Genomic DNA, 27,437 nt, shown 5'->3' with positions numbered 1-27,437 from the left:
GCATTTTGCAGGCGGGTAGCAAGGCACAGTGAATCTCTATGATTTATTTGCAGTGAGTGCTCCTTAGGGATCCTACAGACGCTCGTTCAAGCGGCAGGGTGGTACCAGCAACTCAGAAGTTGAGATCCGCACCCAAGTCCCGTGAAAAGCAAGACCAGAGCACTTGGCACTCTGTAAACATGTCACAAAGTTCCCCCGACAGCGGCAGACACCTCCTTACAGCGTTTGCGGTTGTTTCCCCTCATCATCAAGCGTGGGTCAAGGTCAACGAGAGCCTGAAACCCACCGACCTGGAGAGGGGCCGCCACTGTGGTTTGTTGTTGGGTCGCTCAGTTGTGTCAGACTCTCTGCAACCCCATGGACTGCAGCACGCCAGGCCTCCCCTGTCCTTCACCATCTCCCCGGAGTTGGCTCAAACTCATGTCCATTGAGTCTGTGATGCCATCCAACCATCTCATCCTCTGTCACCCTCTTCTTCTTTAGCCTTCAGTCTTTCCTGTCACGCCACTGTAGCGCCAGACAAACCCTTTTCGAGCTCTGACCTTCTGGCCCCAGCTGTGACCCCCCACAAAGCAGGTTTCATTTTAACTTCCTAAGCGATTGCAACCCACTCCAGTATTCTTGCCTAGAGAATCCCATGCACAGAGGGGCCTGGCAGGCTACAGTCCAGGGGGTGTGGGTTGCAGAGAGTCCCGCACGACTGAACGATGAACACTTTCGCTTTCAGGCGACGAAGGTGGAGGCCTCGCCGCCCTGCTTGGCGTTTCAGTAGATGTGGACGTAGGTGGTCTTAGAGTCGCTGCCCAGGAGGTTTTTCGCAGTGCATTTGTAGAATCCAGCGTCTCTCTGGGTGGCCTGCTGGACGGTTAGGGACCCCTGCGGGTGCAAGAATCTGTTGCCATAGAGACGCGGCTGAGTCCCCGCGGTGAGATGAGACTTGTCCGGCAGCTCCCAGCTTATCTCGGCTTTGGGGATACCCATAGCCATGCAGTTCATCTTGACGACGCTGCCGGGGCGGGCGTAGATGACCGGCGTGGGCTCGCTGGTGATCCGCGGAGGATAGGCGATGACGATCACCGGGACGCTCACGACGGAAGGGCCGTGCTCACCGTCCGCGTGGCACACGTAGGTGCCCCGGTCGAAGACCGAGGCATCCTGCACGGTGAGGGTGCCGTTCTCCCAGAGGGCGAAGCGTCCCCGCACCTGCGGGCCCTCCAGCACCACGCCGCTGGGCAGCGTCCAGGAGGGGCGCGTCCCCCGGGCGCCCGGGGGTACGCAGGGCAGCCGCAGGGTCTCCCCATTGACGATGCTGACCAGGTTGTGGTAGCGCTTGCTCGTCTCGGGCTTCAGCCCCACCTTCAGGGACACCAGCCTCTCCGTGTGGCCCGCCGAATTGCTGGCCACGCAGCGGTAGGCGCCGGCGTCCTCGGACGAGAGGCCGCTGACGTGCAGCCGGCCGTCCCCCTTGTGGAAGAACCTGTGGAGCCGCTGGCCGCTCCGCAGCTCCGTCCCGTTGGGCAGGGCCCACAGCAGCGCGGGCGTCGGGGTGCCCGTGGCCGAGCAGTTGAGGCTGATGGTGTGGCCGGCCATGGCTGTGATCTTCTCGCTGACCGGGTCGTGGAAGACGGGCTTCTCCAGCGGCTCCAGGACGGTGAGCTGGACCACCAGCCGGGCCTCCCCGCCCTCGTTGCGCCCGATGCACGCCAGCTGCACCGAGTCGCTCATCCGCACGCTCTTGATGTCCAGGGTTCCATTGCGATGGATGGTGATGCGGTTTCCGTAGTAGGGGGCGGGGAGTACCACGCCCTCGGGGAAGGCCCAGAGCACGCGCGGCGCGGGCACGCCTTCTGCCCTGCAGTCGATGACCTTGCGGCTCCCGCCGGGGGCCACCTCCCGCACCGTGGTGATGGCCTCGGGGTAGCCGTTGATGGTGGGTGGCTGCACGTGGACATGGATCCAGACGGTCTTCCGATCCTCCCCGGCCCCGTTCCTGACCACGCACGTGTAGTTGCCGCTGTCGGAGCGCTGGGCCTTTCGGATGAGGAGCGTGCCGTCCTCGTAGACCTGGTATTTGTCGGACGAGGCGGGGATGAGCCGGTGGGTGGGAGACAGCCAGGTGACCCTGGGCGCGGGCTCCCCTCGAGCCTCGCAGGCCACGGAGACCACGTCCCCGTAGGGCACGTGGATGACCGAGTACGTCTTGTTGCGGACGGCGGCCGGCTCGCTCACCACTTTGACGCGCACGCGCATCTCGTCCTTGCCGACCTGGTTTTCCGCGAAGCACGTGTAGTCGCCTTCCTCCCGCGGGCCCACCTCGTTGAAGTAGAGCGTCCCGTTGTGGAATACCACGTAACGCTTGGCCCGCCCGCCGCTGTCGTCCGCCTGCATGAAGGAGTTGACCAGGCTCCCGTCCGGGAGGCTCCAGGAGATCTCGGGGTTGGGGAGCCCCGTGGCCAGGCAGTCCACCTTGAGGTCGCCCCCGTACAGGACCTGGTGGTCGTTGGCTTCCTTGCGCTGGATCTTGGCGGCTTTCATGAGCACGTTCACCTTGAGCGCCACGAAGTCGCCACCCACCTTGTTCCGGGCGACGCACAGGTAATCCCCCGCGTCTTTGTCGGTGACCGATTTCACCACCAGCGTCCCGTTGGTGAACGCCTTGATCCTGGTGTCGAAGCTGACGGGAGGGAAGAAGAAAAGGAGGAAGAAAGTCAGTCTCCCAAATGCTCCCTCTCGCCTGGCTTGAGAGCATCAAAAAGCCTGACAGCAACTTGGGGTTCTGAGAATTACCGATGCTCAGGCTGGTTGTTGACAGTCACTGAGTCATGTCCAACTGTTTGCGACCCTGTGGAGTGTCACCTGCCAGGCTCTCCTGTCCATGGGATTCTCCAGGCAAGAAGACTTGCAGGGGGCTGCCATGCCCCTTCTCCAGGGGATCTTCCCCACCCAGGAATCGAACCCGCCTCTCCTGCATCGCAGGCGGATTCTTTACCTCTGAGTCGCCTACTCTGTGGGGTTCTCCAGGCAAGAATACTGGAGCGGGTTGCCATGCCCTTTCTCCAGGGGATCTTCCCCACCCAGGGATGCAACTTGCATCTCCTGCACTGGAAGGTGGATTCTCTACTGCTGAGTCACCAGGGAAACTCCATCAGTACACAAGGCTGCCACTCAAAACGTCAGATGGTTTTTGCAGCTGAGAGGGGACACGACCCAAACACAGAAGCAATTTATTTACCATGAATAAGAACTTCCCGGTGGAGCCTGCCCTCTGGCTGGCCCAGCCACGGATTCAAAGATGTGAAATGCAGCCTACGACATCAACCCTGTTAGTGTGTGTGTGTGGATCAAATATTTGCCTGCTGGCCAGTGCGGTGCTTAGAGTAATGATAAAATCAGATCAAATGCTACAATCACAGACAGAATGAATATGCATTAACCTTAGGAAGAGGTGAAACTTTTCCTAAAGAAAGCACTTTATGGACGATTTCTACCGTTGACAATTCTTATGCTGCTGGACTGAACTGTGAGGCAAACAGGGAAGCAAAGCGCTGACTCCATGGATCACGGAGGTGTGGTGATCTGAAGAGTTTCGACGCTAAGGTAGGATGCTTCAGAACTTGATGCTGTTGGTCTACAGGTTTCTTCTCTACAATGTGTCAATGTCAGTGTGCTAAGCGGTTCAGTCATGTCTGACTATTTGCAACCCCCAAAGACTGTAGCCCGCCAGGCTCCTCTGTCCATGGGATTTTCCGGGCAAGAATACTGGAGTGGGTTGCCATTTCCTTCTCCATAAAGCTTACAGACCCTCACCAGCTCTCACTCCCCTATGCTGACATGCCATTTCTCCACGCAGTAGGCCTACATTCACACGCTGCTGAGTTATTATGTAAGAAAAAATTTTTTTTCAGCATAAAGGGGCAACATGGAAAGAAAGACGTAAATAGTTACCCTAGGTACAGGACATTTTTATAAACATATATTGGCATCTCCTCCAGCAGTGCAAAGCTAATGCTATGAATAACGGGTTAAGACATTTGGGAAGTTGCTACTTTAAAAGTGTCCAGCATCCAAATTACTTATAAATGACCATTCTAGCTTCTGTAGGGGGAACTTGAACATTCATCCTTAAATATTTCCTGTACACTGCCTCATTCTCATAGCATGTATGGAATGGTTAATTAGAAAAAAAAATGCCTATGATGGAATTCAACGTGACAACCTCATTGGTGCTGTTGTTAAGTCATAGCTGACTCCTTAGAGACACCAAGGACTGTAGCCCACCAGGCTCCTCTCTCCATGGGATTTCCCATGGCAAGTATACTGGAGTGGGTTGCCATGCCCCTTCTCCAGGGAATCTTCTCGACCCAGGGATCAAACCCAGCTCTTCCTGCACTGCAGAGAGATTCTTTACCAACTGAGCTAGAATCACCTATTGACAAGGACCAAAACAACTGTTTTTCCGGCCATGAAAAAGAGAGTCAAGTCTCTGTGAATTCATCGGTCACTGGAGAGCAGTGAAGACAGAGATGTTTTAATGTGTCTTGGAGTCAGACTCCAGAAATGTATACAGTAGCACATGGCTGAAAAACATTTAGAAATGCCTATGGCAGCAAATCCTAGCCTTGGTCACAATCAGAATCAACAGGGCAAGCCTGAAAAAGGCACCTGGCTCCACCGCACAGGAGACTTGGCTTCAAGACGCCAAAGTCCAATATCTCTGTTTTTTTTTTTTTTGAACAATCCCAGCGTGTAGGCAGGGCAGAGAGCCCACTCCTTTATAAAACTCCCATGCGCTATTTAATGACACTTTTTTTTTTCTTCTGAGAATGTAATTAGCCAGAAGCTAGGAATAATGAAGCTACAGAGACCGCCGTTTATGATTTACAGCGAGAAGCTGCAGAACGGCCCCCGTCGACATTGGAATGACCATCCTTCATCTCAGCGTCCGTTCCACACTTGCCTCAGCCTTGCCAATGTCAATGGAAAACAGGCCTCCGCGTGGCAGGACGCCGGCCCAGCTGGAAGATGTTCTGCGGAAAACTGGGTACGTGGTATTCCGGATCGACTGTGCAAAAGTTCGCGAGGTACCACCCAGCTGCCTGAAGTTAAAATATACAGGCTGGGAGAACGCGACGGCAACATTTTCCTGCACTAGAAGGAGACTGGATGGCTGCACAGAACCCTGGATGCTGCTTTTTTTTGGTCCTGTCCCCGGGGAGGAACCCACACCGAGCCGAGCTGCCTGGCTCTACAGGCTGAAGAGCCAGGGAAGGGGGTGGTTTCAACACGGTGTCATGGGTGTGGTTTCAACACGGTGTCATGGGTGCGGCTTTGCCTCCCTGCTGCCAACCACTGTCTCTCTCCTCTGCAGCTTGAAACACTGAACACAGAGACGGTGGCTTTGGGAGGAACTAGCCCAGGACTTTGCAGCTTTGGCACTACTGATATCGGGGGCTGGATGCCTGCCCACGGTGGGTGTCCTGCGCACGGCGGGGTTGGGGCAGCTCTCCTGATCTACACTAATTAAACAGCAGCATGGATGGATGGATGGATGGATGGATGGATGGATGGAGGGATGGATGGATAGATGGATGGATGGATGGATGGATGGATGGATGGATGGTTTGTGGCAGCTCTCCTGATCTATACTAATTAAACAGTAGCATGGATGGATTGATGGATGAATAGATGGATGGATGGATGGGTAAATAGACATGGATGGATGATGGATGGATGGATAGATGGAGGGATAGATGTATGCATGTCTGTATGGATAGATAGATGCATGGATGGATGGATGCATAGATGTATGTATGTATGCATTGATGGACAGATAGATGTATGGATAGATGGTGGGATGGATGATGGATGGATGGAGAGATGGAGGGATGGATAGATGGATAAATAGATGGATGGATGGATGGATGGATAATGGATGGATGGATAGATGGGTGGATAGATAGATGGGTGGATAGATGTATGCATGTCTGTATGGATAGATAGCTGCATGGATGGATGGATGCATAGATGTATGTATGTATGCACTGATGGAGAGAAAGATGTATGCATGGATGGATGGATAGATGATGGATGGATGGATGATGGATGGATGGATGGATGGATGATGGATAGATGGAGGGATGGATGGATGGATGGATGGGTAAATAGACATGGATGGATGGATGGAGGGATGGATGATGGATGCATGGATGGATGGATGCATAGATGTATGCATGTATGCATTGATGGACAGATAGATGTATGCATGGATGGATGGGTAGATGGATGGATGGACAGATGTATGTATGGATGGATAGATGGATGTATATATATATATGCATGTATGGATGGATAAAGGGATGAATGTATGGAAAGATGGATGGATGGGTGGTTGGGTGGTTGGATGGATGGATGGATGGATGGATGGATGGATGGGTAGACAGACATATGGATGGATGGATGGACAGATAGATGGATAGATGTATGTATGTTTGTACATATGTATGGATAGATGGACAGATGTATGGATGGATGGATGGATGGATGTATGGACGTATGTATAGATGGATGGATGGATGGTTGGACGGATGGATGGGTAGACAGGAATATGTATGTATGTATGTATGATTGTATGTATGTATGTATGATTGTATGTATGTATGGATAGATGGATGGATGTATGGATAGATGGATGGATGTGTGGATGGATAGATAGATGGATGGATGTGTGGATGGATAGATAGATGGATGGATGGATGGATGGTTGGACAGAGAGATGTACGGATGGATAATTAGACAGTCTCTCGTGCCAGCTGAGGGTTTCTCAGCCTCAGCCCACCTGACACCCAGACTGGACGGCTCTCTGATGTGGGGCGTCCTGGGCACCATGGGGTGTGGAGGAACGCCCCTGGTCTCCACCCACCCTGTGCCGGGAGCCCCGCTTCCCCGCTCCTGAAGTCACATCAACCAAAAATGGCTCCCCAAATTGCCCAGAGTTCCCCGGGGGCACAAAATCCCCCGTGGGTTCAGACTCATGTCTCCAGATTCGTACATCTGGGGCTCGAAGACAGGGCAACAAGGCAAGGTGCGTTTCCTTGTAGCCAAAATGAACTTTAAGGAATTCAAATGCGCGACCTTTGTGCTGCCACAGTGCCTTTCCATCTTTCTTCCCCTCCTTTCCTTCTGTTGATACATTTTAACGTAACATCTGGAGCTTCTATGTGTTTCGTTGAAATTCGATTATAGAAAAAGAAGGGAAACTGCTTTTTATCTATTCTTGAGTTGTTGCTATTCAGTCGATCAGTTGTGTCCAACTCTGGAACCCCATGGACTGAAACTCGCCAGGCTCTTCTGTCTGTGGGATTCTCCAGGCAAGAATACTGAACTGGGTTGTCACGCCCTTCTTAGGGGAATCTTCCCGACCTAGGCACTGAACCCAGGTCCCCTGCATTGCAGACGGATTCTTTACCAGCTGAGCCACCAGGGAAGCTCAAGGATACTGGAGTGGGTAGCCTGTCCCTTCTCCAGAGGATCTTCCTCACCCAGGAATCGAATCAGGGTCTCTCCTGCATTGGCAGGCAGATTTTTCACCAACTGAGCTACCAGCGAAGCCCATTCATTCCAGACAAGGAGTTGTTCGTTTTTCTGTCCGACCCCACAAAAAGGGGTCTCCCCAGATCCCAATCATTGGAAAGGACCTTGATGCTGGGAAAGACTGAGGGCGGGAGGAGAAGGAGACGACAGAAGATGAGATGGCTGGACGGCATAACTGACTCAATGGACTTGAGTTTGAGTAAACTCCAGGAGTTGGTGATGGACAGGGAGGCCTGGCCTGCTGCGGTCCATGGGGTCGCAAACAGTCGGACACGACTGAGCAACTGAACAACAAAGTTCCAACTGGAGATGGAGGGAGGCATCCCAAGAAGAAGACTGCAAGGGGAAGCGTGCATAGGTGTTCCGGGGAGCGCACGGAGGTGCCCGGGGAATGACGGGGAGCCCGCAGCGCCCCCGTACGTACGTACCTGAAAAGTGCATCGATCATCCGCTTGGATGGCAGCCTCCAGACAATGCGCGGCCAGGGGTCCCCGGAGGCGCTGCAGTCCAGGCGGAGGGTGCCTCCGTAGCGCACGTCGGTCCTCTGCGGGGAGGTGCCGGTGATGCGCGCGTTGGCGGCCGCACGCTGCACCAGGAGCTGCACGGTCCGGCGCGCCGAGCCCACCAGGTTGGCAGCCACGCACTCGTAGCGCCCGCTGTCCTGCGGCGCCAGGTTGCGGATGTACAGGGTCCCGTTGGGGAAGACGAAGAGGTTGCCGTGGACGAACTGCGAGGGGCGGATCTGGGTGCCGTCGCGGAGCACCCAGCGCACGCTGGGCAGGGGCGCGGCGCGGGCCGTGCAGTGGATGTGGATGCTAAGGCCGGGCGGCAGCGAGATGTTCTCGGCCTTCTCCTGGTGGATGACCGGGGGCAGGGCCGCCACGTGCAGGCGGATGGCCAGGCTGTCGGCGCCCGCCGCGTTGCTTGCCACGCACTTGTAGACGCCCCTGTCTTGGAAGGACGCCTCCTTGATGCTCAGCGTCCGGTTCTCGTGCAGCGTGACCCTGCCCTCCACGGGGGACACGGTCTGCCACACGCGCCCGTCGGGGAAGACCCAGGAGATCTGCGGCGCCGGGGTCCCCTTGGCCAGACACTCCATGGCGATGGTGTCGCCCAGGTAGACGGTGACGTCCTTGTAGTGGGAGGCCAGGATCTCGGGCTGCTGCGCCGTGACCGACAGGAGGACCACCCTGCGGTCGGCGCCGTGCAGGTTTTTGGCTGTGCACATGTACTGCCCGCGGTCCTGCACCTGGACTCCCCGGATGATGAAAGTGCCGTTCTTCAGGACCTCGAACCGCTGCAGTCTGGTGTTGGGCGTCATCAGAGCGCCTGGAATTCAAAAAATAGCTGCCGTCACATGCAATGTACACCGAGCCCTTTCCACAAGGATGGAATAAAGAGTGTTAGTTAATGGATCTGTGCGTTGCCACTGCCCAGGCGCTAAGTCGTGTCCAGCCCTTTGCGACCCCCCCACTGGACGGTAGCCCACCAGGTTCCTCGGTCCGTGGGATTCTTCCAGGCAGGAACACTGGAGAGGGTTGCCATTTCCTTTCTCCAGGGGATTTTCCAGACGTACGGATTGAACCTGAGTCTCCTCCATTGGCAGGCATGTTCTTTCCCACTGAGCCGTCAGGGAAACCCTTTAATCTGATGCTCCTCTTTATGTCCAAAGAGCAAAAAAAAAAAAAAAAAAAAAAAAGAAAGCAAAAGGCCCAGTCCCCAGGACGTGCTCTAATCTCATTTGTGTGCGTGTGCTAAGTCACTTCAGTCGCGTCCAACTCTCTGTGACCCTGTGGACTGCAGCCCACCAGGCTCCTCTGTCTGTGGGATTCTCCAGGCAAGAAGATGGGAGTTGGGTTGCCGGGCCCTTCACCAGGGGATCTTCCCGACCCAGGGATCGAACTGGAGTCTTCTGCACTGGCAGGGGGGTTCTTTACCACTAAGACACGTGCGAAGCCCTTTAATTTATTGACTTCTCCCCTTTAGGTCCACGCAGCAAAGAGCAAAAGACACACCCCTCCAGAACGCACACGATTGTGGAGGTACTGGGGGTGGGTCTTTTTGCCTTTGCTGTTTGGTGTCGCAGAGAGTTGGACTTAGCACTGCTACGCCATCTATTTCTTTCCCCCTTAAAATGAGCTGCAGTCCATGGGGTGGCAAAGAGTCGGACACGCCTGAGCGACTGAACTGAACTCAACTGCCGGATGATAAATCCTGGAGAGGGTGTGGAGAGAAGGGACGCCTCTTGCACTGTTGGTGGCAATGGAAGCTGATAACAACCACTATGGAAAAGAGCATGGAGACTCCTTGAAAAACAAAACACAGGACTAGATATGACACAGCAATCTCGCTCCTGGGCATATACCCCGAGAAAACCGTAACTCAAAACAAACAAACGAAAACAAAAAACACATGTACCACAGCCTTCACGCAGCAGTGTTTACAGTAATGACATGCAGGCAACCTCAGTGTCCATCGACAGATGAACGGATAAACAAGGCGTGGTACACACACACAGACACACACACACACACACACACTGGGATATTACTCAGCCATGAAAAGGAACGAAATCGAGTCCTTTGTAGAGAGGTGGATGAACCTAGAGTCTGTCACACAGAGTGGAGTAAGTCAGAAAGTGAAAGTCCCTCGGTGGTGTCCGACTCTCTGCGACCCCGTGGACTATGAAGTCCAAAGAATTCTCCAGGCAGGAAGACTGGAAGTGGGTAGCCTTTCCCCTCTCCAGGGGATCTTCGCAACCCCAGGGATTGAACCCAGGTTGTCCACACTGCAGGCGGATTCTTTACCAGGTGAGCCACCAGGGAAGCCCAAGAATACTGGAGTGGGTAGCCTATCCCTCCTCCAGGGGATCTTCCCGACCCAGGAACTGAACTGGGGTCTCCTGCATTGCAGGCGGATTGTTTACCAGCTGAGCGACCAGGGAAGCCGTTACCCAGGCACCCCGGTGTTCACTGCAGCACCATTGACAAGAGCCGTGACCCAGAAGCAACCTAAGTGTCCATCCACAGAGGAGCGCATAAAGGTGTGGTACCCGCACAATGGAATATTACTCGGCCACGAAAAGGAACAAAGCTGAGCCTGCTGCAGAGATGCAGAGGAACCTAGAGTCTGTCATACAGAGGGAAGGAGGTCAGAAAGAGAAAACCAGATATTGTAATACTAACGCCTACATACGGGATCTGGAAAGGCGGTCCTGATGACCCTGTTTGCAGGGCAGGAACAGAGGTGCAGATGGAGCGAAGGGGCGACAGGTGGACACAGCGGCTGAAGGAGAAGGTGGGGTGAATCGGGAGAGCAGCGCTGAGATATGCACATGACCGTGTGTGAAACAGACAGATGGAGGAAAGCTGGGGTGTAGCCCAGGGAACTCAGCTCGGGGCTCTCTGATGACCTAGATGGGGGGCTGGGGGCTGGGAGGGAGGCTCAAGAGGGAGCGGATATATGGATACTTATAGCTGATTCACGTTGCTGTACAGCAGAAACCAACACAGAATTATGTAAAGCAATTATATTAAAAAAAAAAAAGTGGAGCTAACTAGGAACAGTGTTAGTCACTCAGTCGTGTCTCACTCCTTGTGACCCCTGTCAACTGTATCCCACCAGGCTCCTCTGTCCATGGGGATTCTCCAGGCAAGAATACTGGAGTGGGTTGCCGTGCCCTGCTCCAAAGGAAAAGCTGGTGCTAAGAAGCAGAATCCTGGTCAGGTAGAAGAAGATGCATGATGGTCTCGGGAGGAGGCGTGGTCCAGGGGCACTCTAGGATGGAACAAGGCACAGAGGACGCTGAGGACGAATGCAAATGGGGTCTCTTCAGTGGAGGGACACGCCTTCCATCCGAGGCAGAGTCCTTTCAGAATGAAAAACCCCGCGGTGTCCCCTGCTTGCTTCCTCCAGCAAATTCCTCATTAAATCATTAGGGAAGCATTTGGCGTCCGGCATGGAGCCTATCAGAGATGTCAGTAATCCGCCTGCGCCCAGCACCTCTTCTCACAACTGGAAAACGTCCAGCATACTTGAGGTTAGCAGAGACGTACAGCTGTCTCCAGTGTAGCAGCATCGGTCACTTCCTGGGTTATCCACATGGCAGATGGAGGGGAAAAAAAAAAAAACAAAACCCAAGCTCCTGAACCGAATCCAAGCCTGAAGGACACAGCTGTGCTCGAGAGAGGAGGAAAGACAAAGAGGAAAAGGGAGGTACGTTCACGGAGACTGCAGGGCCGAAATAGAGACGCAGATTTGTGGACACAGCAGAGAAATGAGACAGTGGGATGAACCGAGACAGGGACACTGACATATATACCCCACACGTGTAAAATACAGACAGAGACTGGCAAGCTTCTAAATAACACAGAGAGCTCAGCTCGGTGCTCTGCGATGACCTAGAGGGGGGCTCATCACGTTTAGTTCCTTGCGTCGCCTAGAATCTGGACATCCAAGCAGATGGGTCGTTTTGGAGGAAGCAAAGTGGTCTTTGCAGCACCCCAGCCTGCCAAGTAGAGACTGTTGTGTGGACCCTTGTTATATGGGCTGAATTTTGTCCTTCCGCCATCAATTCCTATGCTGGAGTTGGACCTGTCCCCTCCCCCCCACCGCTGCCCCTAGAAGCTCAGAATGCAGCTATGCTTGGAGATGGTCTTTAAAGAGGGGATGAAGGTAAAAAATGAGGTCTTCGAGGATGTGTCCTGATCCCATAGGGCTGGGGTTCTGATAAAAAGAGGAGATGAGGACACACAGACGGATGATCACGTGAGGAGAGGCCACTGACACGCCGAAGAGGATTCAGGAGGAATTAGCCCTGCTGTCACCTGGATCTCGGACTTCCAACCTCCCAAACGGTCAGAAAATAAGTTGGCTGCTCCAGCCGCCCCGTGTAGGGTGCTCAGTGATAGCAGACGGAGCTGACTCATTGAAATCACAGCTCTAGGTTCAAAGCAAACCAACGCCCGCCGAGCTGAGACCAACCTCCAGCGACCTTCCACGCCAGTGAGGGGATGCAGCGGGCTTCCCCTCACCCTCCCTTCCTGCAAGCCCCTCGGGGCTTGCGGATGACCTCTGTACCGAACCTCACGGGGATGAGGCAAGAGGTTCCTGTGCGGAACATTTCTAAGCCTCGGTTTCTCATCATTTAGTTGGTAAGTCACATCTGATGCTTTGCGACCTCGTGGACTGTATCCCGCCACCCTCCTCTGTCTGTGGGATTCGCCAGGCAAGAACACTGGAGTGGGTTGCCATGCCCTTCTCCAGGGGATCTTCCCGACCTACGGATGGAACCCGCGTCTCCTGCACTGGCAGACAGAGTCTTGACTTCTGAGCCCCCTGGGAAGCCCTAAGTCCCGCTTAGGAATGCTACGTGTTTCCACGGCTGCTTTAAAAAACAAAAAAAAACCTCACACCCTTGTCCATTTTTTTACTCCCCCGTCTCTGTAAAGGGATACACCCGTCGATAAGATTCTCTGGAGTCCTTTCCTATCACACCTATCTGTTGTCCTCTTCTGAGAGTCTCTGCTTCTACGTGGACTTCTCATGCTCAAGGAACTGACCCCTCTTCACCTACCAGCCCCGCTTAGGACGCCCGACGTGTAAACGCCCTACCTGTGGACAGCTTGGTCCAAGTCACGAAGGGCTTGGGCTTCCCCGTGGCCTCACAGGGGAATGTGACGTCCGTCTCTGCGGTGACGGTCACGGCCTGCGGGGATTTGGTGACGATCTGCGGCTTTTCCCCGAGCGTCCAGAATTTGGACGCAGGCGGCCCTCCGGCAGAGAAGAGCTTTCCGCTGCCGTGATGGAAGCTTCTGGAGGGCGGGGCGGAAGACATCGTGAAGGGGATGGAAGTCCGGGTGGAGGAGACTGGGGGGATGGTCCGTACGTTGGTGGAAGGGAACGCTGTGGTCCTGGGGGCGTGCAAGACGGGAGGCGCTGGGGGCCCCAGGTCCATGTGGAAGGTGCTCTGAGAGTGGATCCGCGTGTAGGGACCTACATTGACCTTCCTGTCTCTCAATGCTGGGGCTGGAGAGCTGGGTCCCTGAGGTTTTGGAGTACCTCCTAACTGGGGGAAAGAGACGGTCCTGTTGATAAAGAAAGGGAATCTTCCGCCGGGAAGAGGAGGCGCTCTTGAATTCGGAAGCTTGCCCACAGGGTCTCTTCTTAGATCGGGCAGGTGGTTATTTGCAAACGATCTGGAGTTGCCCTGGAATCGGTCAGCTCCTTGGCCGGTCACTGTACCCGGAAGGCTAGGTTCGGACCCAGGCCACAAAACCACCACGGGAGTCGTCAGATAACTCGGTGATCTCGGAGTCGTCGTGTGCCTGCCCTCCGGCCAAACCCTCGACGGGTACGCGGTGACTCCCAGTTTGCGGGTCAGGTGATGAGGGGGCTGGAAGGTGACCGAGGATCTGAAGGGGCTTTGTGTGACCTCGTGCGGGGGTCTCACGGTTCCTCTCGGTGGGATCGGTGTGGCGGGAACTCTGGCTGGTTGGTGGAAAACCGGGGCCCTCCCAGCCTCGTCTGGACTGTCTGGAGCACGGGGAAGCACGTTTTTCATTGTACCATCAAACGCTTCCTTTCTTAACGCCTCCTCTGGGGTCAAGGTGAACCTGTCCTGCTCGGAAGAGGGCGTGGATAACTGGTCTGGCTTCACCAGATGCCGAATCACTTCGTTATTCACGGAAGGCGCTTTGGTTTCTGGGGTCCCCACGTAATGGAAGGAGACGTGGTGTTTGGAAGCTTCCCAGGCTGGGGACGTCCCTGAAGTAAGAGGTGGTGTGGGCTCTGTGGTGGTCTCTGCGAAGGGCATCAAAGTTGTGGGTGGGAATGGCCATTCTGGCTCCTCCACCGGGGCGTGAGTGGACACGCGACTCTGGGGTCCGATTTCAGAATGGACGGTAGCTTGAGTGGTTTCACGGCCTCTCTGATCACGGACGGTGGTTTCCGCCGGACTTGAGGATGCCTCTACTTTTAGGACGGGGAGAGTTGTTGAAGGAGCCGCCCGCTGGGGTTGAAACAGCGTAGAGACCGCTGCTGAAGGAGAAAACTCAGTAAGCAAAGCTAGATCCGCCGACTCTCTCTCAGACGGTGATTCTGTAACAGCTTCCGAAGGGCTGGTAACAAGCAAAGCTAGATCCGCCGACTCTCTCTCAGAGGGTGATTCTGTAACAGCTTCCGAAGGGCTGGTAACAGGTGGGTCTGTGTGTTCCATCCCAGGCTGGGATGCCCCATCCCAGCTCGTCGTTTTTGGAAAGGGAGACGTCAGAGACGCCTCCTTAAACCCTCTCGCATGGGAGACCTCGGCCACAGACGGTGATGCCGCGTGAGTGAGTGAGCCTCCAGGGACCACGGTTTGATAGTCCCCGAGGTCTGTGACACCATGCTTTTTCATTTCCTCTCCGTCTGACGCGGGCTCACGTGTGACTGGAACGGTCTCTCGGAATCTGCCAGGAGATGAATGTGTTTTGCTGATGCTGGCTATGCTATAAGCTTCCACGCGGGTTATCTCCCGTGGGTCTCCAGTAGTGAAAGAGACAGTGGTAGGGGAAAGCGCAGCTTGGGAACTGTGGGGAAAAGAGGTTTTATGCTTATCTTCTGGAGAAAGGCTGGGCTTGGACACAGAAGCCGCAGAGCTCAGGGTGGAAGTGATGTATCGGTGTCTGTTGCGCCTCTTGCCCTGTCTCCTCTGTGGGCTGCCCCTGGATACGGGTTCACCGTGGTCCTCCATGTCCAAGCGTCCGGTGGTACCTACAGCGCTGTTAACCCAGGTCGTAGGAACCAGAGAACTCACCACGTGAAGGCTTGGAGTCTTCACTTCGGGGACTTGGGTCGGTGGAGTTGAGAAAGTGTCTGTTGGGGCAAACGTCGTATGCGGGGTCTGTTTATGGCGGTGTCGGAATTTGTGGGGTCGGAATCGCCTCCTCCCATGGGGCCTCTTTCGAGAAGGAAGAGTGGTCAGTGCCGACGGTGAAGTGTCCTTTTGGGCTGGTGTGGTCACAGGTGCCGTGGTTGTGTCCTTGCCAAACACGACGCCAAGCGTGGACTCCCCGGCAGGCTGCAAATCAGTGACGCTGTTCACCACTTCCAGCATCGAGTCAAGCGGAGTGGTCGGGTCTGCGGCTTGCCCATTTCCCTCGACGCTTCTGGAGTCTGTGGGGTGTGTCTCTAGCGTACCCCCTTCCTGAAGTGTCTGAGAAGTCTCCTCCGTGTCCTCGGGAGTCAGTGGGTGGCCTGGAGTGCTTAAACCAGTTTTCACAAGCTGCTGGCTGTCTGTCTGTTCCTGGAGGCGCGTTTCAGCTGGGACGTCAGGGTCCCCTAAGGCGGGGTCTTCAAAAGGCTCAGACGTCCTGGCCTCAGCAACCCACGAGGCGGGAGTTGGCGTGAAGCGTGTGGAGGCCTGTTCTTTCACGGTCTTCTCAGCTGGTTGTGAATTTGTCCCCAGGTCGGGGTAAAAGTAGGTCACAGTCTCAGACTCAGCCAAGGGTACGGCGTCCATCGGAGATTCTTCCTCAGGGGATGTGGAGTCCGGCACGGATCCAGCATGGAGGGTAGACCAGCCGTCTGTGGCTACGTTTTCCTCAGTGGGCTCTTTGTGTTCCATTTCCAGGGTCTGCAGAGTAGAAGATTCATAAAGTACAGATGCCGGTGTTGTGGCTGGGGTCTGGTTGGAGTCAATTTCAGTGGGAGTTGCACCCACGGTCTTCTCAGAAGAGTCCTCGTCGATAAATTCTTCTGCGTGAGTGCTTGTCACTCTGGGTTCACTACGAATGACTCCGTCATGGCCAGGTTGGAGCGGAACGGTCCTAGGGGAGGAGACAGCACTGGAAACCTGGTCTTCCTCACCAAATACGGACATATCTCCCGAGGACTCTTCTGCACTGCTCGTGGTCTGCACAGGCGATGCTGAGCCGGGAGCGACGGCAGGCGGAGGTGGAGTCACTTCCTGCCTCATCAGTGAAGGCGAGCGGACTGTGATGACCTGCGGTCCTTCTGTTCCCTTAGGGAGATTTCTCCCACGGACTCTGGCTAAGATATCTGCCCAGCGTTCTGGATTAATCTGCTTGTTGGCCACGTTTATCCTCCGCCTGGACTCAAAGACTCTGCGGCCTTCAGCGACGTTGGTCTCCGGCTCCTTTGCAGGGTGCTTCCAGGGTTTCAGCTTTCTGCGCCCTTTCCTGGTCTTCTTACCCCTGCCGCCGGCGTCATCTGTTGCTCTGATTAACACCTCTTGGTCCTGCGGGTGGAGGAGCGTCCTTGATACGTTCTCTTCATCTCCCATACCGGATCCGCCTTCATCCTCCACGATCCCGCCTCGCCCTCCGGGAAGAATCCTGCCTCCTGGGCGCCCGTGTCTTTTCGGAGACCCCTTCTTGCTCACCTGGACGCCCACCGTAAAGTGATCTGCCCCTCGCTGGTTGACTGCCACACATCTGTAGTAACCACTGTCGCTGCCTTGAACCTTGGGGATGGAAAGAGTGCCGTCGGCCAGCACGTAGGCGTGTGAGGCGTTGGCCATCGCGTTCAGCATCCTTTTGTTTGGAAGGATCCAGCTGATCTGGGCTTCCGGTACGGCCAGCGCCTGGCAAGGCAGCATCACGGGCTCCCCTGGGTTCTTCTGAACGGTCACCGTATACGCGTCAGGAGGCTGAACAACCGGCGGCTGCACCAGGACCCTGTAGAGCATCTGGTCCGTCTCATCCCTCACCCGAGCGACGCACTGGTACAGACCAGCATCCGACGGCTGCGTCGACCTGATCTTCAGCCAGCCGCTGGTGAGGACGGAGAACCTGCCGTCGCGGTCTTCCATCGGCGCTTTCACGACGGACCCGTCCGGGAGCACCCAGGAGATGGAGGGGCTCTCGGAGGCCCTCACATTGCAGCTCAGTTGGCAGGAGCTCCCCTCCAGGACGGTCTGGGCTCTCTGCACGGCTCTGCCGGGCTCGATCATCACCCAGCTCCTGCTCCGAGACAGCCTCGCGTCCTTGGCGGACACGACCAGGGCGTGCTGAGACGAATAGGACAGCACCACCAGTTTGGCCGAGCTCAGACGCCGGTTGAGCTGCAGCTCTATGGACGGCTGCGTGACCCACTCCGGCTCGGCGAGGATGTGGGCCCTGACGCCCGTGTAGTACAGCGTGGTGTCATCGTCGGCATCTTGCTTGTACTGGTAGCCGAGCCTGGGGTCTTGGCCGAGCGCGGGTTCCCGGTGGAGCTTCACGGGGACCTCGCTGTAGTAGGCGATCAGCTTCCAGAGCTTCTCGTAGCTCTGCCGCGTCATGGGACACTCAAAGTCCAAGGCGACCGTGGCGTTGATCTCTATCTCCTGGGGGTCCGTGTGGTTCAAGTGCAGCCTGTACACGTCGGTGGGCTTCTTGATGTCGCAGACTAGGTGGACCGTGTTTCCGTGCTCGTCGCTCATGTTCACGGACACGTTCCACCCAGGGAACTGGAGCCCGTCCGGGGAGAAGGGGTGGTCAGCATCCTCGTCTTCGTCCTGATCTTCCTCGCGACTCCGGCTCCGGTTCTGTCTCAGTGGGGACTCGATAGAAGGCTTCTGACAGCGGACGTCCTGCAGCTTCTGAAGCTCCTGTCGGTGCCACTTCTTGGGACTGAAGCACGTGGAACAGAGCTGACCCCCTTCGTACGCTTTGTCCTTCTTACACTTCAGGACCCCTGAAACACAGCAGCAGACGAATGAGCTCTAAGTCAGTGACCTGAAGAATGGGCACAGGATGAAGCCTCTATTTGCATCTTTATCACCTGGGTGCATCTCAGCCAAGATTCAAGACCTTACCAACCTGGTGTCCCTGATGTCACCTAGGAGCTTAAATCCATTTAACCCTGTGTGTGCTAACTAAGGGTCTGGGAAGTTCTTGACAGGGAGTACTTTTTAAAAAGATATTGTTAGGGACTTCCTTCGTGGTCCAGTGGCTAAGACTCCATGCTCCCAACGCAGGGGGCCTGGGTTCCATCCCTGGTCAGGGAACTAGATCCCACATGCGGCAAGGAAAAGACATTTTTAAGTTGACAAGGAACCTCTCTTTGTACATAGGATGCAATTTTCCTTTTATGAAGGTTCAGGAGAACCTATGTAAGTCTCTGCAAGCCATGAACCTATTTCCAGGTGCTAGGACCAACTGTGGGGCTTTCCTGGTGCCTCACGTGGTAAAGAATCCGCCTGCAATGCAGGAGACTGGGGTTCGATCCCTGAGTCAGGAAGATCCCCTGGAGGAGGAAATGGCAACCCACTCCAGTCTTCTTGCCTGGAGAATCCCACGGACAGAGGAGCCTGGTGGGCTACAGTCCACAGGGTTGCAAAGAGTCGGACACGACTGAGTGATTAACACTTCAGAACCAACTGTTGGCATAACTCATTTCATACCGCCCTTTCATAACTACAGTTTCTTTTGCAACAATTTTTCATCTCAGGCAGTATTTTCTTTTTTGGATTCACATTCTTACTCTTGGCTTCCTGGACACTCAATCCTCCAGAGTTTTGTCCTTCTCTGGCCAACACTGACGCTTTCAGCGTTTCTCTGCCCAACTCATTACGGATGAACGATTCCTGGACTCGGTCTAACACCCCTCCCTTCTTGCCCTGCCCTGTCACTGAGGGTCTCGCCCACGCGGGTGGTTTCAATTACCGTCTACTGGCCGACGATGAGTTCCGTCTATGCTTCTCCATTCCAAACCCATCCTAGGAGAGGCATACCGACGCCCTACTTGACAAGCCCGTCAGATGGTACAAATGCTCCTCAAACTGATGTCTACAGAATCAGACTACATTTTCCTCCCTGCTAAACGCCTCTCGGCTTTTCTGTATTCATCCGGGCCAAGCCGCTTTAGTCGTGTCCGACTCTTTGCGACCCCATGGACTGTAGCCCCACCAGGCTCCTCTGTCCGTGGGGATTCTCTAGCCAAGAAGAACTGGAGTGGGCTTCCCTTTCCTCCTCCAGGGGAATCTTCCCGACCCAGGGACCGAATGCAGGTCTCCCGCACTGCCGGTGGATTCTTGACCGTCCGAGCTGCCTGCACGGTCCCTACCTTTGGATTTGGCGTCCCACTGCAGAAACCAGGTCATGTCACAGTCACAGGCCCACGGATTGCCGTGCAGGTAGAGGTTCTCTAGAAGCGGCATGTTCTGCAGCATGCCGGCGGGGAGAGCGCTGATGGCGTTCTCGGCCAGGTAGAGGTGCCTCACGGTGGAGAGCCTGAAGTAGTCCAGGAAGGCGAAGGTGGAGAAAGTGGCGGGGTGCAGCTGGCGAAGCAGGTTCCCCTCCAAGTGGAGGAGCCTCAGGGAGGTTAAGCCCCTGAACGCTTCCGGGTGGATGAACTCAATCTGGTTGTGGTCCATGTGGAGCCTCACCAGGCTCCACAGCCCCTGCAGGGTCTCGCCCGTGAGGACGCGTAGCTTATTGTAGCTGAACTTGAACACCTGCAAAGACCAGAAGTGGAAAATGTCTCTCAGTCGTGGGACAGCCTTTCCCCTCCCCAGGGGACATTCCCAACCCAGGGATCGAACCCAGGTCTCCTGCATTGCAGGCGGATTCTTTACCAGCTGAGCCACCAGGGAAGCCCAAGAATACTGGAGTGGGTAGCCTATCCCTTCTCCAGGGGATCTTCCCAACCCAGGAATCGAACCGGGGTCTCCTGCATGGCAGGCGGATTCTTTACCAGCTGAGCCACCAGGGAAGCCCTGTTTATAATTTAAATGAAACAGCACAAACAGGAACAGAAAGCAGAAGAAAGGTCAGGGAAGGACAGACAGGAAGCTCGTTTTTCATGTTTAGAAAAAGTGGCCGTTTCATTCATTGTGAAGGAGGATTTTAAAGCTTTCCCTCTCCACGGCTGGTGGTTAGAGGTTTGCAATTAGTGCTGGTCTTATTTGCCCAGTTTGTTTTTAGTAGCTAAGTTGTGACCGACTCTATGACCCCATGGACTGTAGCCCGCCAGGCTCCTCTGTCCATGGGATTCTCCAGGCAAGAACACTGGAGTGGGTTGCCATGTCCTCCTCCAGGGTTAGGGTTAGGGTTCCCCACCCAGAGAGTCTCCCAGAAAGGTGTGTGTGTGTGTTTGTGAATCGCTCAGTCGTGTCAGACTCTTTTGCAACCGTATGGACTGTAGCCCGCCAGGCTCCTCTGTCCATGGGATTCTCCAGGCAAGAACACTGGAGTGGGTTGCCGTGTCCTCCTCCAGGGGATCTTCCCGACCCAGGGACCAAACCCGTGTCTCCCACACTGGCAGGCAGATTCTTTACCACTGAGCCACCTGGGAAACCGCCACGCCTGGTTTACCTGGAGCGAAATGAGGTCTCTCAGAGCCCCGTCGGGGATGCTGGGGATTTCATTTCCATGGATCATGAGGAGCTCCAGCTTCGTCAGTCCGGCGAATGACGTTTCCGATAAAGCCTGTATGCTATTAAACCTAAAAAAGAAAAAAAAATGGAAAGTCATTTCTGGAAAAAAAAAAAAAATCGTTGGGGCTGCCCAACAGGAAACAACAACTCTTTCTTTCAAAACAGGAAAGAGCCACTCTGTTTCTTTCAATGCTGAATGAGAACCCTGAAAAACACATCTGTGTGGGAATGAAAATCAGGAGCGCTCTGCCAATAATCGGTCATTCCCCGAGGGTTTTCAACCCTTTGCAGACTGCTAACAGGCAACGCAGACCCTGGGTTCTATCTGCGGTAAACACTGCTGTTTTCTCTTTTGCTTTTTTTCCCAACAAAATGCACCATGCCAGCCTCGTTATCTCCTTTGAGGCTGGACTTCCCTGGTGGCTCAGACGGTGAAGAAGTCACGTCCAGTGCAGGAGACCGGGGTTTGATCCCCAGGTGGGAAAGATCCCCTGGAGAAGGGAATGACAACCCAGTCCGGTATTGTTGCCTGGAGAATCCCATGGACAGAGGGGCCTGGGGGGCTACAGTCCATGGGGTCACAAGAGTTGGACACGACTGAGCGACTTGACACTATGGAGCAACAGCGCTGCGATATTATGAGTGATATTTTTCTACTATGTGTACTTAATTTTTTCTTTTTAAATTTTCAATTGGACTATAATTGCTTTATAACATTGTACTGGTTTCTGCCATACAGCAACACGAATCAGACAATAAAACCATGGTACGCTGAATCAAGTTACACGTTAAGCCAGAGGGAAGTATTACGCGTTGGTGCCGTGAAACTAGTCCTGGTCTTTTTTATTTTTTCTTCTTTGGAAGGACTGATGCTGAAGCTGAAGCTCCAATCCTTTGGCCCCCTGATGCGAAGAGCTGACTCGTTGGAAAAGACCCTGATGCTGGGAAAGATTGAGGGCGGGAGGAGAAGGGGACCACAGAGGATGAGATGGCTGGATGGCATCACTGACTCGATGGGCATGGGTTTGGGTGGACTCCAGGAGTTAGTGATGGACAGGGAGGCCTGGCGTGCTGCGGTTCATGGGGTCAAAAAGAGTTGGACACGACTGAGCGACTGAACTGAACTGAATATTACAGAAAACCATCTCAAGATACTGTTGGCGGAAGTAGGAAAAAGAGTCATTTTGATATCTGTCTTTGCTTCCGCTGGCAAAGTCTTTGCGTGCTCATTTGCTAAGTCGTCCCACTCTTTGCAACTCTATGGAGTGTAGCCCTCCAGGCTCCTCGGCCCATGGGACTCTCCAGGCAAGAATACTGGAGTGGGTTGCCCTGCCCTCCTCCAGGGGATCTTCCCGACCCAGGGAATGACCCTGCGTCTCCCGCGTTTCCTGCACGGCCCGCAGATTCTTTATCACTGAGCCACTGGGAAAGCCCAAGAGCCAAGAGTGATCACAGATCAACTCTGTTTTCCTTTCTACCAACTCGCAGCGCCCGTTCTACCCTGAATCAAACAGCTTTCGTTCCTCTCCTGCATAGATTGGAAGACTGTGAAAAGGAAGCTGGTTTTAAAATTGTCAAATGATTTAAAGATGATAAAAAGGAAACAGTTACTATTCTCTCTTCTGGCAAAGCCAACGACTTTTCCCTGTGGAGTGATCATCATTGTGGTTAGATCTTGTTTTTTCAGACAGTCAAGTTTGCCAAGCCTTTTTTTTTTTTTTTTTTGGAGAGAGCTATTTCATGGTCCATTGCTATGGATTTGCAAAGTGTGTATCTCACTCTCTTAACTGCCCATTCCTCCACTCTGCTACTGAACCTTCTAATCGGTAAAGGCAAGAATTTTCGAGGCTCTGTGCTCAAAGAGGACCTTGTCTTACTAAAACGTCTATTCATCAAACCCTAAATAGTTGTGTTGTTTTATACGTGGGAGGAAGTAGCTAGCATATTTTGCTGAAGAACTCCAAATGATTGTTAACTATTAGAATTGTGCAAATGAGGGCTTAGTATGAAAATTTTATGAGTACCTATAATTCACGGAAATGGACACTTAGGTATAGAAAGTATATATGGGTATACAAGAAAACTGAAACATAAAAATTCTACCTGAAATGCTGCACTGAAATATCTGTTTAGGGGGCTTCCCTGGTGGTCCCAGCTGCAGCAAGGGGAAAAGCACCCACCTGCCAATGCAGGAGATGTAAGAGACGGGGGTTTGATCCCTGGGTTGCGAAGATTCTCTGGAGGAGGGCAATGGCAACCCACTCCAGCATTCTTGTCTGGAGAATCCCCATGGGCAGGACAGCCTGGTGGGCTACAGTGCATAGGGTTGCAGAGAGTCGGACACGATTGAGCAACCAACACTTTCACTTTCTGATGGTCCAGTGGTTGATATTTCATGCTCCTCCTGATGGAAGGGGCTCAGGTTCAACCCCTGGTCTGGGAACTAGATCCTATATGTCTCAGCTAAGACTTGGCCTGACACAACTAAAGATTCTGTATGTTGCCACTAAGGCTTGATGCAGCCACATAAATATATTTTTAAAAAAACTGCTTAAAAGACATCAATATTTTAAATAGGCAAAACCTGAAAGAACTCTTCTTTCAGCAAAGTCACGATTGAGTCATACAGATAATTTACAGGGTCAAAGATGTCTCCCTCATTCTATTTATCAATAACTGCTGAAATCTATTTAAACGCTATCAGCATATTTATGCACACGTCATATATTCCGCATCTGCAGTGTATTAAAGAACTGTTATTAATGGAAATTTATGAAGGAGCTGAAGCTGTCTCTGATGGGTCATAAGCTTTGTGACAGAGATTTGTGCTGATTAATTAATTCAGATACTAGCCCCCAAAGAACCACATTTAGTAGAGTTATACATGTCCTCTTAATTAGGCCCACATCATGCAAGGCACGGTGACCCACAGACGAATACACACTCACCGTCACGTACGTGGTCACACACCCGTACACGAAAGACGAAACCCACCCGCCCGCCCGCTCGCGAGGAGGCTGAGATGGCTCAGAAGGAATGTGGTACAAACCCCAGATTGATTCTTTCCACATGTGGAGAGATCCCAGCGGGCACAGAGGCCAAGGAGCGGAACGTGCAGTGGACTTCGCTGGGGACGTAGCAGGCGCAGGGGTGGGGGCAGGCCAGGGCCACGTGGGGGCGTCCCCAGAGCAGAATCAGCACCATGGAGAGGGCTCGCCACCACGCCCATGTCATCGGCATCTCGTCCGGGTGGGCCATCCCGGCACACCTGTCGGGGAACCACACAAAGCCAGGTGTCAGACCGCTTCCGTACTGCCAGCTGGTTTCACCTCCACTGTGCCTCACGACGCTAAGCTTCGCAAGGTGTCAGCGTGGGACATCTGAGTGACGCAAAGCATGTGCGTGGAGCAACAAAAAACTTAAAAAGATTTTTTTAAATCGTCATTCGCCACTCAGTTTAATACAACTGTAGAATACAGCCTCCACTCCTGACATCGATATTACGACTTGGAAATGTCGCTGTGTTGTAAGGGAGGGTATGAAATTGACAGGCCCAGTGGAGTGGGTAGCTGTTCCCTTCTCCAGGGGGATCTTCGCAACTCAGGGATCAAACCCAGGTCTCCCGCGTTGCAGGCAGATTCTTTACCAGCTGAGCCACCAGGGAAGCCCAAGAATACTGGAGTGGGTAGGCTATCCCTTCTCCAGGGGATTTTTCTGATCCAGGAAGCCAACCAGGGTCTCCTGCATTGCAGGCAGATTCTTTATTAGCTGAGCTACTAGGGAAGCCCTGTACATACCAACAAATACACAAATGGGTGTATATATACAAATATATATTTGTATAAATGTATGAAAGGTGAAAGGAAAGGGTTAGTCAGTCATGTCCGATTCTTTGCAACCTCATGGACTGTAGCCCGCCAGGCTCCTCTGTCCATGGAATTCTCCAGCCAAGACTACTGGGATGGGTTGCCATTTCCTTCTCCAGGGGATCTTCCTGACTCAGGGATCAAACCCACATCTCTAGCATTGTAGGCAGATTCTTTACCAGCTGAGCCACCAGGGAAGCCCAAGAATACTGGAGTGGGTAGGCTATCCCTTCTCCAGGGAATCTTCCTGACTCAGGGACCAAACCCAGATCTCCAGCATTGCAGGCAGATTCTTTCCTGTTTGAGCCACCAGGGAGGTCCTGTATGCATAAATATGTATTTGTAAAAATGTATATATACAGTCACAAATGTACAAATATATGTCTATGTAAATATGTATTTATAGAAATGTAGAAATAAGAGCTTCCCAGGTGACTCAGTGGGAAAGAACCTGCCTGGCAATGAAGGAAAGTCAGGAGACACGGGGTTCAATCCCTGGGTCAAGAAGATCCCCTGGAGGAGAAAATGGCAACCCACTCCAGCATCCTTGCCTGGAGAATCCCATGGACAGAGGAGCCTGGCGGGCTACAGTCCATAGGGTCACAAAAAGAGCTGGACATGACTTAGCAACTGAACAACAATGTATCTATACACACAAGTATATGCTTGTATAAATGTGTATATATACATTTGTGCTTACATATAGCAATGAGAAATTCCATGGACAGATGAGCCTGGTGGGCTATATAGACCACGGTGTTACAAAGAGACAGGACTGAGCGACTAACACCCACACATCCTTGCCACGCTGTTACAAAGAGACAGGACTGAGCGACTAACACCCACACATCCTTGCCACGCTGTTACAAAGAGACAGGACTGAGCGACTAACACCCACGCATCCTTGGATGCCAGATACATTCATGTTTCAACTCAGAAAAGTAACTGTTATCTGTCCACCTCCGATGTTTTATCTCAAGCCGTACATACTCTGTATAACTGAATAACAAGCTTCTCAGGAAATCCATTATGACCAGAAGTATTTCCTTCTTTTAATGGCATTCCTTAAAGTTTTACTCAGACCGTCTTCAAGGGCTTTATAGAGATGTTCACTAAAGCAGAATGTATTCCACTGTATGTGAATTTGTCTCCTCTCTTTAATTCCGCACCCCCCTCCCCGACACACACACACACCTTGGAAGAACCAAAATGTTGAGAGGGAAAAACATCACTCTTTACCAGGGAGCAAATTTGGAGAAACGTCTGAAAAATCTGCCATGAGAGAAAGAGGCAAGGAATAGCCTGACGAAGAATCTTGAGGGAAACAAACAAGCTCAGTAAGACCAAAAAAAGACACAGAGAGAGGAAGGACAAAGGACAGGAAAGAAGGGAGGTCAGAAGAGAAAGAAGGGAAAGAGGAAAAGAGAGAGAGAGAGAAGGAAAAGATGAGTGACAATATAGGGTGCACCAGCCGCTGTCTCCTTTAGAAAGTCGGTGACTATTTCTTCATGCATCAGTCACGCCTGCATCAAATCCCGCTTTCGCCAACTCCTGCTTGAAGTTTATGGATCAGTAACAGCAGGCGGAACACGGTGAGAGAAACGCGCCCGTTCCCGACGGTGGCGAACCCTGACTTCTGATCACAAACACTGCATTTGCCCCCGCGCTGTAGGGACACCCCAGATGCACGCACAGCGTTTGCTGCCCCTTAGGGGACCTGGGAACAGACGTTTTCTGAAGCCTTAACAAGCGTTTCGTTCTTCAGCTGCTCCTAAAGAGCTGACGGTGCAAGCAGCTTTGCAAACACCGAGCCCAAGGGCCTCCTCTCCGCCTTGGAACCGACCGGCTTCTGCAGAGCTTTTTTTCGGTTCTCCAGGCCCCTCACCCGCGCGCTTGACACTCCACACGGGCTCATGCCCAAGCCCTGTGCACGCAGGCGGACCTGGTCCCGGGCGTCCCGAAGCCTCGCTTCCGGCTCTCACCCCCAGAAGACCGCAGGGACGCGCCCCCGCTCCCCTTTGAAGCCCAATCCCGAGGCCTCGCGGGGAAGCCTCCCTGAGTTTGCGCGACCTCCGGGCACGCCCGGCGAACCCCGGGAAGCTGGACTCGGGGCGCGAGGCGGTCGGCGGGCGTCCACCCGGCCGGGTAGAGTCTGGAGGGGCCGGGCGCGCGGCCTTACGCCCCTGGCCGGCTTCCAGCGCGCGCTCCGGACGCGCCCGGGCAGGCTGCGCTGTGACTTCACAAAGCTTTCCCGGAGCGCGTCTCGGGTTACCCCGAAGGTGTCCGAGGCCAGAGACTCGGACACCAAAGGGCGTCTCTCCCCCAAATCATGACTTCCCCAGCTTGCGCGCGGCTCAGACACTCCCCCCACCCAAACCCCCGTCCCCTGGCAGAGGAAGGGGGTTGCTTTGCGTCTCCCCACTTTGCAGGGCAAAAGAAGGAGGTGGGCGGGGGGTTGGGGGTGGAGAGTCTTAGGGATCTGGAGAAACTGGGGAGACGGCCCCGCAACTGTGACTTGCCTCTCGCCACCAACGCAGGAGCACAGCCGGTTACACTTGAGGGTCTTGTCGGGGCTCCCCGGGGGAGCTGAGCGAGGCCACTTTGGAAAGGGGACCTTAGAC

The 27,437-nt window shown here is 53.8% G+C and overlaps 1 protein-coding gene across 1 annotated transcript; it reads right to left on the bottom strand.

The window, feature by feature from the left end:
• Window positions 1–676: 676 nt before the first annotated feature.
• On the bottom strand, window positions 677–26,731 carry MXRA5 (matrix remodeling associated 5). The gene is made up of 8 exons (XM_068963342.1): window positions 26,601–26,731; window positions 24,000–24,218; window positions 20,889–21,018; window positions 19,639–20,029; window positions 14,717–18,267; window positions 13,204–14,674; window positions 8,019–8,919; window positions 677–2,674 (listed from the first exon to the last, which is right to left on the bottom strand). Exons 1-8 carry the CDS (start codon window positions 26,729–26,731, stop codon window positions 766–768), a joined length of 8,703 nt encoding a protein of 2,900 aa, XP_068819443.1. The 3' UTR covers window positions 677–765.
• Window positions 26,732–27,437: the final 706 nt, after the last annotated feature.

This window comes from Capricornis sumatraensis, chromosome X, assembly GCF_032405125.1.
Source record: "Capricornis sumatraensis isolate serow.1 chromosome X, serow.2, whole genome shotgun sequence".
NCBI classification, from domain to species: Eukaryota; Metazoa; Chordata; class Mammalia; order Artiodactyla; family Bovidae; genus Capricornis; species Capricornis sumatraensis.
Note: the sequence above shows the minus strand (reverse complement) of the source record. Positions and strands in the feature narration are given on the sequence as shown.